The sequence below is a fragment of the Nasonia vitripennis genome (assembly GCF_009193385.2).
Source record: "Nasonia vitripennis strain AsymCx chromosome 2 unlocalized genomic scaffold, Nvit_psr_1.1 chr2_random0010, whole genome shotgun sequence".
NCBI lineage: Eukaryota > Metazoa > Arthropoda > Insecta > Hymenoptera > Pteromalidae > Nasonia > Nasonia vitripennis.
Window position 1 is genome coordinate 906,990 of NW_022279617.1, and position 12,786 is coordinate 919,775.

General features: G+C 34.2%; 2 protein-coding genes across 2 annotated transcripts in view; one reads left to right on the forward strand and one right to left on the reverse strand.

The window, feature by feature from the left end:
- LOC100117476 (aromatic-L-amino-acid decarboxylase) overlaps positions 1-12,786 on the reverse strand; it is a 745,226-nt gene that overhangs the window by 598,471 nt on the left and 133,969 nt on the right. The window lies entirely within an intron of this gene.
- Positions 540-8,669, forward strand: LOC116738648. Its single transcript, XM_032601604.1, has 3 exons — positions 540-834; positions 5,297-5,559; positions 6,396-8,669. Exon 3 carries the CDS (start codon positions 6,417-6,419, stop codon positions 8,640-8,642), a length of 2,226 nt encoding a protein of 741 aa, XP_032457495.1. The 5' UTR covers positions 540-834; positions 5,297-5,559; positions 6,396-6,416; the 3' UTR covers positions 8,643-8,669.

Here is a 12,786-nt window from a genome sequence, read left to right on the forward strand (position 1 = left end):
TAATTGCACAAAAAGATGTCCCCCTTGATCCTGGACAACTTTCATCTGAACAATTTTTCTGTTCATGGCTTAATTTAGGAGTTATTAGACTGGTTTGATTAAAATGGTCCACCCTGTATATATACATATATATATATATATATATATATATATATATATATATATATATATATATATATATATATATATATATATATATATATATATATATATATATATATATATATATATATATATATATATATATATATATATATCCGTACTCGCGCTAGGAGGAGACCGAACATAGGCCCGTATAATATATATATATATATGTGTGGTTTCTGGTTTGTGTGAGCGCGCGCGTGTGTGTGCGTATATGTGTGTGTAATAATATATTTAAACTACTTAAAATTATAGCGTATATATATATTATTTATATATATATATATATATATATATATATATATATATATGTTAACAATCTTACCGGAACGTGGAATTTACCGTTCCGGTTCCATCAGAACGATTTCATCTCATTGTGAGGTCACCCTCCAACTAAGTCTCAAAGTCTATGCTTTTAAAACGTGTTTGTTTACTTTCATCGAGCCTCACCGGCCTTACGTTTTTTAGTGAAAAAAGTGTTTTTTATTTTAAAAGGGTTGTTTTATAATAATCCTAATGGCTGATCATCGTGTGCCATATAAAAAATATTTTCGAGAGTCCGATGTTCCCGTACCACATAGGACACTGAAAAGGCATAATGTAGCCTCGAATGTTCAATTGGGACCAGGGATTAATAACAGTAATGACGAAACTGATCAGCTGAAGTATAGTGCATCTAATTCTATACAAGTAAATTACATATTTTAATTATTTATATAATTAGCTAATATGATTGTGATCAAGATTGTGTAGTATTTTTATTATTTATAATTTTAATTGTTATATTGAAAAATTGCCCCAGACTCGAGGTATAGTTGCTATACAAACATTGATGCCGATGTTGTACATGATGTAAAAATCCTAAATTATATTATATTATAACAAGCTATATATGTATATAGGGTTGTTCTCTGTGAAATCGAGTGCAATTATTTAAATTGTTTCTAAAACTGTGAAAGTATATATTTTTTTGATGATAAATTTAGAAATACTGTAACAATTTTAAAACAGTTTCTGTAGATACCGTATACCAGGTATAACATCTCTTCGAAAGTCAAAATCCATAATCTGTAACGGGGTGTGAATTTGATCAACAAATAACTCGTAGAACGACTGGATCGCGTTCCCTCGATGCGGCGGATAATTCCTCTCCGCCCGCGAAACACCACCGTTGCATGCAGCTGTTTCAGCTGCTTCTGTTTGCTGGGTCTACGCGCCGCCCGGCGCGTGCTCGGCTGCTCAACTGCGTTAAATAAATACTCTTAAATAACGCCCGCGGAGGCGGCAGTATTTGCAGGAAGGAACAGGGATCGGAAATAAGCGAACAAGGTTCAGAAATGACGACACTCACGTTAAATAAATTATAATACGCGAGTCGCCAACAACTTTGCGACTCGCCGCGACGCTGGAATATTCGCGCTCGCACGCGTGTATCGACGTGAAGGTCGCTCGCGCCGGATTACCCTCGCATGGGTGATATCCACTCACCAAGCACTCTCTATCAAGCACTGCGCGCCACACAAACCTTCTCTCTTTCGTCGAAGACGCTCGTAGTCCTGGACAGGCCGCAAGACTCCGTAACTACCCTGGACCGCTAACTCGTTACAAATCTTAATAATTTAACTTTCCGTAGACGTATCATTTTATTTCTGATCATCGAAGAGCACAACAACTTAGCGTATGCTGGAAACACATAATTATAGTCTGTGTGTTGTTACGTCCGATATTCGGCGCACAATATAAAAATCTCCGTTTTGAGACAGCTTCCGCTGAACTCGGGATGGAGTCGTTCCTTATTTTATTTTAAAAATTCGCGAGAGTTTTAAACAAATATCCCTTTCCACTCTAATGAACAGGTTTAGTTAGTTTGTAGGTCAAAGGGCCTCCGACGAGCCAAGTCCAATCAACCCTCCAAACTTCCAAACAAGTTCTCCCAAAAATATTTGTGATAATGAGTGGCAGCGTTCAAACCCTGCTCATTACTCAAAATCCCAACCTTTTTTAAATTTACCCTTATAAAAATCTTACTTACTTTTTCAATTGTAGATTGAATCAAATTCAAAGTTTACAAGTTTGTAAACTTCTTCCTTCCTTTGATATTTATTAATATTTATGTTGATAGGTAGATTTCCGAAAAATAATTATAAAACACTTCGCTTCAAATATTTTCTTTTTAATAATATATTTTTCTTTTACTTAGAAATATTTTATAATACACGCTTTTGCCACCACGGCTTAAAATTTGAAGTTATTTAGGAGCAGCCACCTCGACTGAACTCCTCGACAGGACTTAACTTTCCTCCGCACGCTTTTCCTCGCTTCACCACCGCGTCGCATCTTTTCCCTCTCCAACCCGATTTTTCCCAGCGCCCTCTATATCGGTCATCGACATATAGCGTCGCATCTTTCCGCTTGGCTGCCGCCTCTTCCGGTCCTCTCCCTCGCCCTTTGTTCCTCCCACACTACTCTCTTAGCCTTGCCGATTCTTCGGTAGATCGCCCTACCTGTACCGTTTTCGACACTACTATTTTTATTTTATAATTATTTATAAATTTTACATTATTTGTTCATATCTATCATAACTATTGTCAAATGTGATTATCTAATGTCTATTGTCAAATTTGTTTATTATTTAATATTAAAATTTCAAAACTTTACTATAATATTTAATTATTATTTAAACTTTATTCTGTTTCTATATTATCCTAGTTATTATTTTTATAAACTATCTATTTAAACTAAAAACAAATCATAAAATCTGTGCGAGTATAAATTTATTTTTACGCCGCGAACACGAGCTCTTCCTGGTAAACTAATAATCTTTGAACTAAATAAAATATGCACAGTTACAACAATATAGTTTTCAACTGTCCATACCTTATGTGAATTTAAATTTATATTTTATTTACAACAAATGATTCTACTGTTAAACTACTTTTATTTTGTAACGTTATATACAGCTTCGCATCTGCGTCGCAAAACTTAGAAACTTGCGCCGCTCGATTATCGTCTCGTCGCCGAGTTTTCTACAAACAAGGTCGTTAAAGTATTTGAATTTTCTATCTATGCACAAATTTTACGATTGGGCCGCTGCCCGTCGTATACCGATCCCAATCACTATACCTACGCTCGCTCTTAGTGACTATTTCCTCGGACTGCCTAACTACACTGTCCGGACGCTCGCCTGCTCTTAAGCCCTACGGTACATACATTTTCTTTTTTGAACGCAGCTGCGTCTACATTTTATTTATTTTAAAATTTTTATATTTTTCTTAGATATGTATATATATATATATATATATATATATATAATCTATGACGTAACAGTGTGGTGATCTCAAAATAAGATAATTAAAAAAAGTTATTACCTGTTTATGAGCAATTGAAAAAATAAACTTATCTAAAAAAAAATTCATGACATTATATTCAAACAATTCATTTACAACATTATATTTGATCTGTGATTGACTATTGATTTAGCGAGAGATGTCTATGTTTATTGAAATTAGTAACCTCAAAAATTAAACCCTATGAATTATAAAATATTTCAAAAATTAAGTCATATCTTATTATAATAAAATGCAACTCACAATTGTGTAATCTTTCTAACCTCAAAAAGTGAACTTTTTTAATTCTAGAACATTGTATTCTGACAGGTAGTACACGAATTTCTATCCATTTACTTCTACCATTTATCCATTTAAAATAAAAATTGGAAAAATATTGTAACAAATACTCCAGGAGCGCGTCTGCATTAAATCGCTAATTATTACAAAATACAAAAAATTAATTAAATGATCTATAATAATATTCATAAAGATTATGACGTGACATGTCACATGACATATTACGTGACACGTCACATGACATATCACGTGATTTGTCAATTACTTTATGACACAAATAACGTAACCTTATGAAATACAACTGCTCTTGTCACGTGTCATAACCCTGCTAATAGCTGCAGATTAAAAGCGATAAAATTTGATTAATTTTAATCACATTTTAATCGTTCTTTATACTTCTAATCCTCTTGATCATTTTAGAAGAATCAATTTTAATACATTTTAATCGTATAGCAATTAATGCTTATTTTTAGCATTAATTTTAATCGTTTTTTATCCGCATTATCGTTTTTAAAAGACTATATTATAACTAAAATCAATAAAGTTTAATTATATTTGATTGTTTGTTAGTTAATCGTACTTAATGATGAGCCAAATAAAATTGTTTCTAATCTCATGTAATTGAAATCATTTTAATCGTTTTTAATATACAGTATTAAAATTGCAAATAATACATCTTATAGCTGTTAATCAACATGAGTCATATTTTGATGAAAGCTAATTTCTATCGTTTTTGATCGTATTTAATGCAAATCATTGAAATCGTTTTTAACTACTTATAGCGCAATTAAAAGTGATAAACTTTAATTCTTTGTAATTGTTAGTTGATAAATCCGAATTACACCTTCGGCTATTAGCAGGGAATGTTACGTGACTATATGACACGCGACGTAGCATGTTACGTGATTAAACACGAGATTTATTACGTAATATGTTACGTGATCTATTACGACGTGACTGTATGCCACATGGTGTAACGTGTTACAAAAATCGGCAACTCGTTACGTGACATATGTCTTCAAACTCGGCAACACATCACGTGACAGACTGCTAACAGTTATCACGTGACAAATCTTGTGACAAGTCACGTAACAAATCAATCTAATTTTAGTGGTCAGTGTGTCACGTGGGATATCACATGGTAAATTTCTATAGAAAGAGCGTGGTTGCCGTGTTTAAAAACAATCAAATCAGCTACTCATAACACGTATGAAAAAACCGGAAAATACATCTGTACGTCATAAAATAGTATAAATAGGCATAAAATACAAAAATTGCTGAAACTGACACCTTTGATACTTTGTAATTAACAGATACTTCATGGAAAAAATTTCAAAATACTCAGGAAAATCTATAACAACTTGCGCTCATTCACAGTTTGACAGAATTTTTTTTCTTGCTTTCACAGAGAACCACACACACACACACACACACACACACAGATAAATTATTTCACAAATTATTTTATGTTACAATATACTACATACGTTTAGATTGTGTCGAAATGAACATTTTTTCATTTTCAGTTTGAAATCAGAGAAGAATCAGACAATAATCTGCCGATTGAAGTTGATGATCGTTGTACAGCAGTACCATTAAAAGAATTGTCAGAAAATGAACCACCTCCTACGTCAGAATTAATTAAAGTAATCATATATTTCAGTTTTGTACATCGATTACGTGAGGGGTCTAGTATGAAAAACCGTTAAGTCATTTTAAATATTAAAAATATCGAGTGATTCTGATTTATAATGTAGGACAACTGCTACGTGTGCTCTATAAATGAAAGGTAAAAAAATTATTTGTCTGCAATAGGGCATGAAAACCGATGCGATTACAAAATCGATCATGTCTATGAATGTACAGTTTTGTTATAGGTTTCATTATCTTTCGTCACTGCATAACAATTGTTATGTAGTCGATTGAGTTTATTAATGTACATAATATATTTTTAATTTTGCATTAAAAACTCATGCTGTTGGATATTTTCTCAAGGAACATTTGGGATGGTCATAAAGTCATAATGTCGAACTTCGTGTTGCAAAAATACCGTTTTACTGTATCATAAAGTTGAAAAATAAATAATCTTTTATCGTTTTCTAGATACAGGTCCTCGTGTGTAGTCTGGACGCTGTGATTCTGATTTGACTGTTGTTCATTCTATACGTCTCATGTAACGTAGTAATAGTCATTGAATCTAGTGAATAACGTTATTAGTCTATTTATAAAGTTACTCTTAAAGTACACGGGACGACATTTTTCGTCTTATTGAAATATAGACATAGGTATAAAAAAAACAAAGCAATACACTCGACATTCTACTTGTTTACTAGTTTATTGTCCGAAAATAAAAACGTTGTGCCAGTCTCTTCACTGCCTTCGACACATGTGCAATAACAACTTAAACCAAATAGGTCATATCAAAAGGGATGATATTTGGGTTTGTGTAATTTAGACCCCGGGAAATTTAGTATCGCACGCGAACCCAAGCAGCATCCTTGACATAGCCTTTCTTGCAAAACACAATTCCAAATAATTTGAAATAATTCACCTGTACATGCCTGTAAAGGACTAATACAAGGTTCGGAATAATAGGTATTAACATGAACTATTTATCTTTCACAGGGATTCGTCGCAAATGCTGAAATGCACGACTGTATACAAGAAGTATTAGAGCATGATGAAGGAATAAATGCTAATGGGACATTCAATAACAAATTTAGAACTCTTGAGGATTTCATGCAAAGTAAAGAATTCTTTGAGCCTATTGATATCCCAATGGACAAAACTAGAGTGGAACTATTTTTAATGCTTCTAAAATTCGGTTTGGTAAATAGTTTATCTGTCAGCGCTATGACAAATTTATTTAAAATGTTTAATCGACAATTCTCAGAACCAATATTACCTGATACCCATTATATTTTGGATAAGCTATTGAATCCTCAAGGCAATGCTGAATTTCATGCTGTCTGTACGAATTGCTCAGCATATATCGGAAAATTTGAGGATGTCAAATCTGTGAAAAGTTGTTCTGTTTGCCATGAAAAATTAGATTTGTCAAATATTTTTAATGTAAGCTTTTTTATCAGAATAAATACAGAACATCAGATAGCTCTGATACTGAATATTTACGAGGATCATTATTATTATGTTGTTAGCGACAGAAATTGTGACGATAATAACATTAGCGACATTTACGATGGTAATGCATATCGTCATTTCAAAGCATCGTTGCCGAAAGATGAAAAAAAAAGTTATGCAACTGGAATAGTAAATTTTGATGGAACAAGAAAATTTGAATGTACACATTGTACTCTTTGGCCATTATTTTTGATGATCAATGAACTCCCTGTTGAAGTTCGAACAAAAAAATTGATAACCTGCTGCTTATGGATTTTCAACAAAAAACCAGACATGAACGCATTTCTAAACCCGTTTGTCGATGTTGTTAATGGACTAAATCATGTGGGCATTAAATCTACTATAAGAGGTGAAGAACGCTCTATTAGGTTGCATGTTCCTTTATGCGTTGTAGATTCACCAGCCCGATGTGGTGCGCAAGGAATTCATCAATTTAATGGCAAATGTGGATGTAGTTGGTGCAAGCATCCTGGTGTATGGGCCGAAGGCAGCATGAGATATCCCGTACTGGAAAGTACTCCGGAAGTTCGAAATGCAGAAAGTATGAGATCTGATATGCTTACAGCAACACCGGATGATCCAATTGATGGCGTCATCGGGCCATCACCTCTAGCTACTCTAACGCATTTCGATGTTGTATTTGGATTTGTGCCTGATTATTTACACTGCGTTCTGCAAGGAGTCATCAATCAGTTCACTGAATATTACGCCAAAACAATGAATGCAAATCAAATTAAAGAAGTTGATTCCATCATGATGAGTATTACTGCATACAATCAAAACGCTCGTTATACCCGGCGATTCAGTAGCAGAGGAAATTGGAGTGCACGCGAGCGCGAAAACTTCGCGTTGTTTTATAGCGTTCCAATTTTTTCACGTATACTGAGTAAAGAAAGGTTTTATCATTGGCTGCTTCTTGTTGAAAGTTTGTACATACTTTTGCAAGAAAATATTACCATTGCAGAACTCAACGAAGCAGACAAAATGCTACATGAATTCGTCGGCAAAACTCAACAATATTTTGTAATTAAAGCGATGACGTACAATGTCCATCAGTTGTTGCATCTCGGTCGCAGCGTTCTCGATTGGTGGCCCTTATGGGCTCATTCAACATTTTCGTTTGAGGCAGGAAATCACTATATTTTAAGAGCCACGAAATGTGCCAGGGGAGTTACGCAGCAAATTTGTCGATACGTTAACCTTCAACATCACATCTTATTGATACAGGAACGTGTTTATCCACGTGTTTCTGCTACCATCACGATGTTTTGCGATGATATTCTTTCAGACAGAGTTAAGAATTTCCAAGAAATGAATGGTAGAACATATTTCAGTACAGGCTCTTATATGGGCCATGGTATTATTGAAGAATTTGATTTACCAGAGACTGCCATGTTCTACGCAAAAATGGTGCAAAATTCATGTTTGTATCAAACTGCGATAAAGGAAAAGAAGCGATCAAATGATTCTATAACTCAACTAAACGACGGTACATTCATACGAATTCTGTGTTTCGTTGTTGATGATCAAACAGATGCTGAAATAACCATTTGTAACGTGCTTCATACGCATCCTACTTTTAGTGACAAATATAATAAATTCCAAATTGTTGATAAAATAGAAGAAATAAATGTAATCGTGCAAACAACATTTATAAAAATAGTTTGCATTTGTATGAATATATACGATAACATGTACATTTGTCCATTACCAAATTTGCTAAAATATTAGTTTGTGAATAAAATTGTTAATAAAAGATACTTCCATTCTTTATTATGTATAATTTTAAATTAATTCCCTAAACAAAAAAAAAACTTTATCTCCTCTGGCATAACGCAGCTAGAGGACAAATGATAAGTATTGTCTTTTTAGAGCTATTGTTGACTTGAAACCTATATATTTTGCGGACCTCCAAATTAAATTAGTTACATCAATTGACAATCGTCTGGAATGCCTTCTAGTATTTTTTTGTCAAACTGTCAAAAATTTTTGTGAGAAAACTATTTCTGTGCTCGTCCATATTAGCTAAATGGATTTAGGATTCTCTAAAAGTGATTAATATGACATATTATTCAATTTTTTGGCTCAGGACTTTTGAAATTTTCGGGACCTTCTTTCAACCGACTCGAAATTTTCATGAAAATACATTTCTTTTATCCGATAATACACAGTTTCACAATGATTTTATACCAAGATTAATTGATTAAAACCAATTTTGCATATGAAAAACTCCTGATCTTCGTCAGATGTAAATTTGACCTGTAATTACAGCTGTATATTTTCGATAGGGACGTAAGCCTGTTGCGTAGAAATGCTCGCACAGCATTTTGTTCAGTTTTCGCCACCCTATATGCCCGTATAATATATGTACTTCTTTTACAAAGTTTTTTAATTGGCTTTCCGGTATTATAATTTTTTATCATTCTTGGGTTTTTTTATATAGTACGTAATCGATTAATTCGTATCACTTACATGTTTTTTCTTCGCTATTCGGTAAATTATCTATTAGTGTGCGTGTTTGAGGATCTTTCCTCTGGATTTTTTTCTATATTTTTATAATTTCGGATTAGCCTTCTGCCTTGGTTTTCTCGCTTTCGTCCATTTGACTGAAATAATCATCTACCGCATTTTGTTTCCCCGGTATATATGTCGGGTTTATATTAAAGTCCTGAATCGCGAGGTTCCATCTCTGTAATCTCTGATTATTAAATTTGCGTGTTCTTAAAAATGTTAGAGCCTCGTTGTCAATATATAATAAGGCTTTTTTGGATTTGCATATTTAAGCATTATTTTGTCATAAAAAGCGTTTCAATATTTTCGAACGCTTCTTGATGCTCTGTTGTCCAATGGAACAATGAAATTTAACCGTAAATTATTTTGATTAATCTTTCGTATAATTTATCCAGATGCTCGATGTGCTCTTTGAAAGTTCGCGATTTGATCATAAAATCGTCAACAAATAGCACCAAAAAATCGTTAAAGTCCCACGTGGCTTTCACGAGCCCTCGAATTAACGCGGATTCGCTTGTTTTTATTTCGAACGGTACGACGTTGAGTTTAGAGTTTTCTGTTAGCTTGATTTACCAGTAACGAGCCGTGAAATCTGTTACGCTTATTATTGGTCTATCAGTGCATCTTTGTAATACTTCATCGACACCCGGTGGTCCTCCATAATTGATCTGGAGGACCATGTTGAGTTTTTGTCATTGAGGCATGGCCTTACTGATCCTTCGCGTTTTCTTACGATCTGTATCGAATTTATATGCACGCTGTTTGAGCGTCTTATTATATTTAGTTTTAACATTCTATCAAACTCGTCTTACGCATTTTGCCTATCGGCTATAAGTACAGGGTATTGGCGGCAAAACCAAGGTGTATTATCTGTTATTATTAATTTATGTTCGATTAGTTTGAATAGGAACAAACGTGGGAGGATAACCCTTGGTTTTTCAGAAAATAAACGAACAAACTATTAATGTATAAACATTGGCAACGTTTCGTCTAGAGTGAGGACCTCTTCAAGCCTTTATTTGAGAAAAAAAAGAAAAAATTAAGGTATAAATGTATAAAAAATATTTTACAATAAGTATCGAGACATCATATAATTTCCATACTTTGTAAAAATGTAACTATAAAAACTCAACCTGGTTTGAGTCTGGTCATTCTTCCTTTGTAGACCGTAATTATTTTTAATTTATTTTTAATTTATGTTCGTATGTCGTTAAAAGACGGGTTTTTCCCCAAATACTACGTTTCTTAGATAATTAAATTTTTTAGTATTGTTTTTTGTGCCTCATTGAGGTTTTTACAAGAGTTAATTTTTCCGTTGATCTCCTCGATTGTGAGCTCGTACGAGTTTTCATAATTATTTTTATAATCCTCGTAAAGATTATCAAGATCTGTTGAATACCCTTTTTCGGTGTATTTACCGGTGCCTTGGATCGCAAGTGACGTAAATTTGTTACGAGCAATCTTTTTGTCTACGCACGATATTACTCCGTCGATGTTTCTTATTGAAAAGAGAATTTGTTCATGAACCGTGTCAATCAACATGTTTTCAGACAATTTTTTGAACTTAGTGTTTAATCTTAATTGGATTTTTAATCGCTGCGATTTGCTACCCGTAGCGCCTTTAAGGGGACGAATACACTTTAACTTGTCAAAAAATGAAAAATTAAATTTTTTGTTTATATTTTTCTTTATTGTTTTGTTTATTTTGCGGGTTCGAATTATTTTTAGCGTTGGCTCAGTTACGGTTTGTATCGTCGTTGTCATAATCGGCGAGTATATTTAAGAATTTATTTACCGATTTTATTTCGTGGCCCGTTACCATCCACCGAATGTCTCGATCAATATGCTCAGCGATTTTTTCACAAGTTCGTGTTCTTCTAAATTTAATTCTAGCTCACAGGCTAGACCGAACATGTTGTAGCACAGCTGACTCCATTTCGCTGCCCAGGGTTGTACTGACCGAATTCAACTTTTCTACCATTGATTCTTTGGATTTGATTATTCAAGTATCGTTTCCTGAAGCGCGTCGAAAACTTTTCAAAGCTATCTATTTCCGCTTGGAGCAGATACCACCAGTTATGTGCGTCGCCTTCTAAGGCTTGAGAAATAACATGTTTTAATTCGTGGTCTTCCGGTTTTACTATGGTGATGTATCTTTCTAATTTTGACGAGAATTTCCTTGGCCGTTCACTTGATAGACCTTTGAATTTAGGTGTTGCTACTTTTACACGTCAGGCGATATCTGTCATTAATTCCGAAGAGCCACTGTTTCGTTTTATCAAATTTTCGACTCGCGTAGATTCTTTTGCCCGAACTTCGATTATTTCTTAAATCCGTGTGCATAGTTTAGTTTAAGAGGCTTTAGTTTCAATTAATTTCCGTATTTCTTCAAAATCTGATTGCAATTTAGTACGCTGGTTAAAAAGGACATCATAACCAGTTTCGACTGTTTTTTATCATTTTTTCATTCTATCGTAGTTCTGTTGTAAATTATCTAAGTTAATCTTATTATTTTCTCCATCTCTTTTAATTTTGCTTCCTCCTAGAGAAAGCATTGTAATGGTAAAATTTTGAGTTTCGTCAAAACTTCTAGAAAATACTTTTTGGTATGTTAGAAGTTGAAACCAAGTATTTTTAGAAAATGTCCGTATGGGTGTGTGTTTTTTTTTTGTTTTTTTTTCGGAGAAAAAGGTATTAGGGAAAATCTTAGAAAGACATGATTTTAGATTGACACTTAGCATGACCTTGTTTATGGGGTCGTCGGGACAGCCCCATCCCCAATGTCAGCCGTGTGTCGGATTCACACCGACTAAACCCATCCCTCTTACGGCCAGGTAAAAAAACACCCATCCGTAACAAGAAACGCCCTCTTTGCCTTTATCGACCCTCGGTGAAGGTGCCACAGCTCCATCTTCTATGCCCCTAAACCCCGCGGTACCGCCATCAAGCAATGCTTCGCGGAGGTCTAAAGGCTTTCGCCCGCTTCTGGTTGATGTAGTCGTCATCACTAAAGTCATCGTTTATTTTTTGCGTCGCGCACACACGTACATACTCAGCCTCTTCGTCTTCTCCTGTCTTCTTCGTCCTTTCTGACTTTCTTGAGAATGTCTGCTGTCATAACCAACTCAGGAGTAACTTTGGTCTAAAGATAACTTTTAAGTTCTTTTCGGTCCTGATGATATCGTGAACACTCGCAAAAGACGTGCTAGATATTAGGCAGTTCGGATGGTCGTCTAGTTTGAAACGATGCAGGTACGCCTAGAAACATCCGTGCCCGGTCAAAAACTGCGTGAGGTAGTAGTTAACTTCTCCATGTCTTCTTCTAATCCAGTCTTCTATCCTTGGTACAAGACGATGAGTCTAT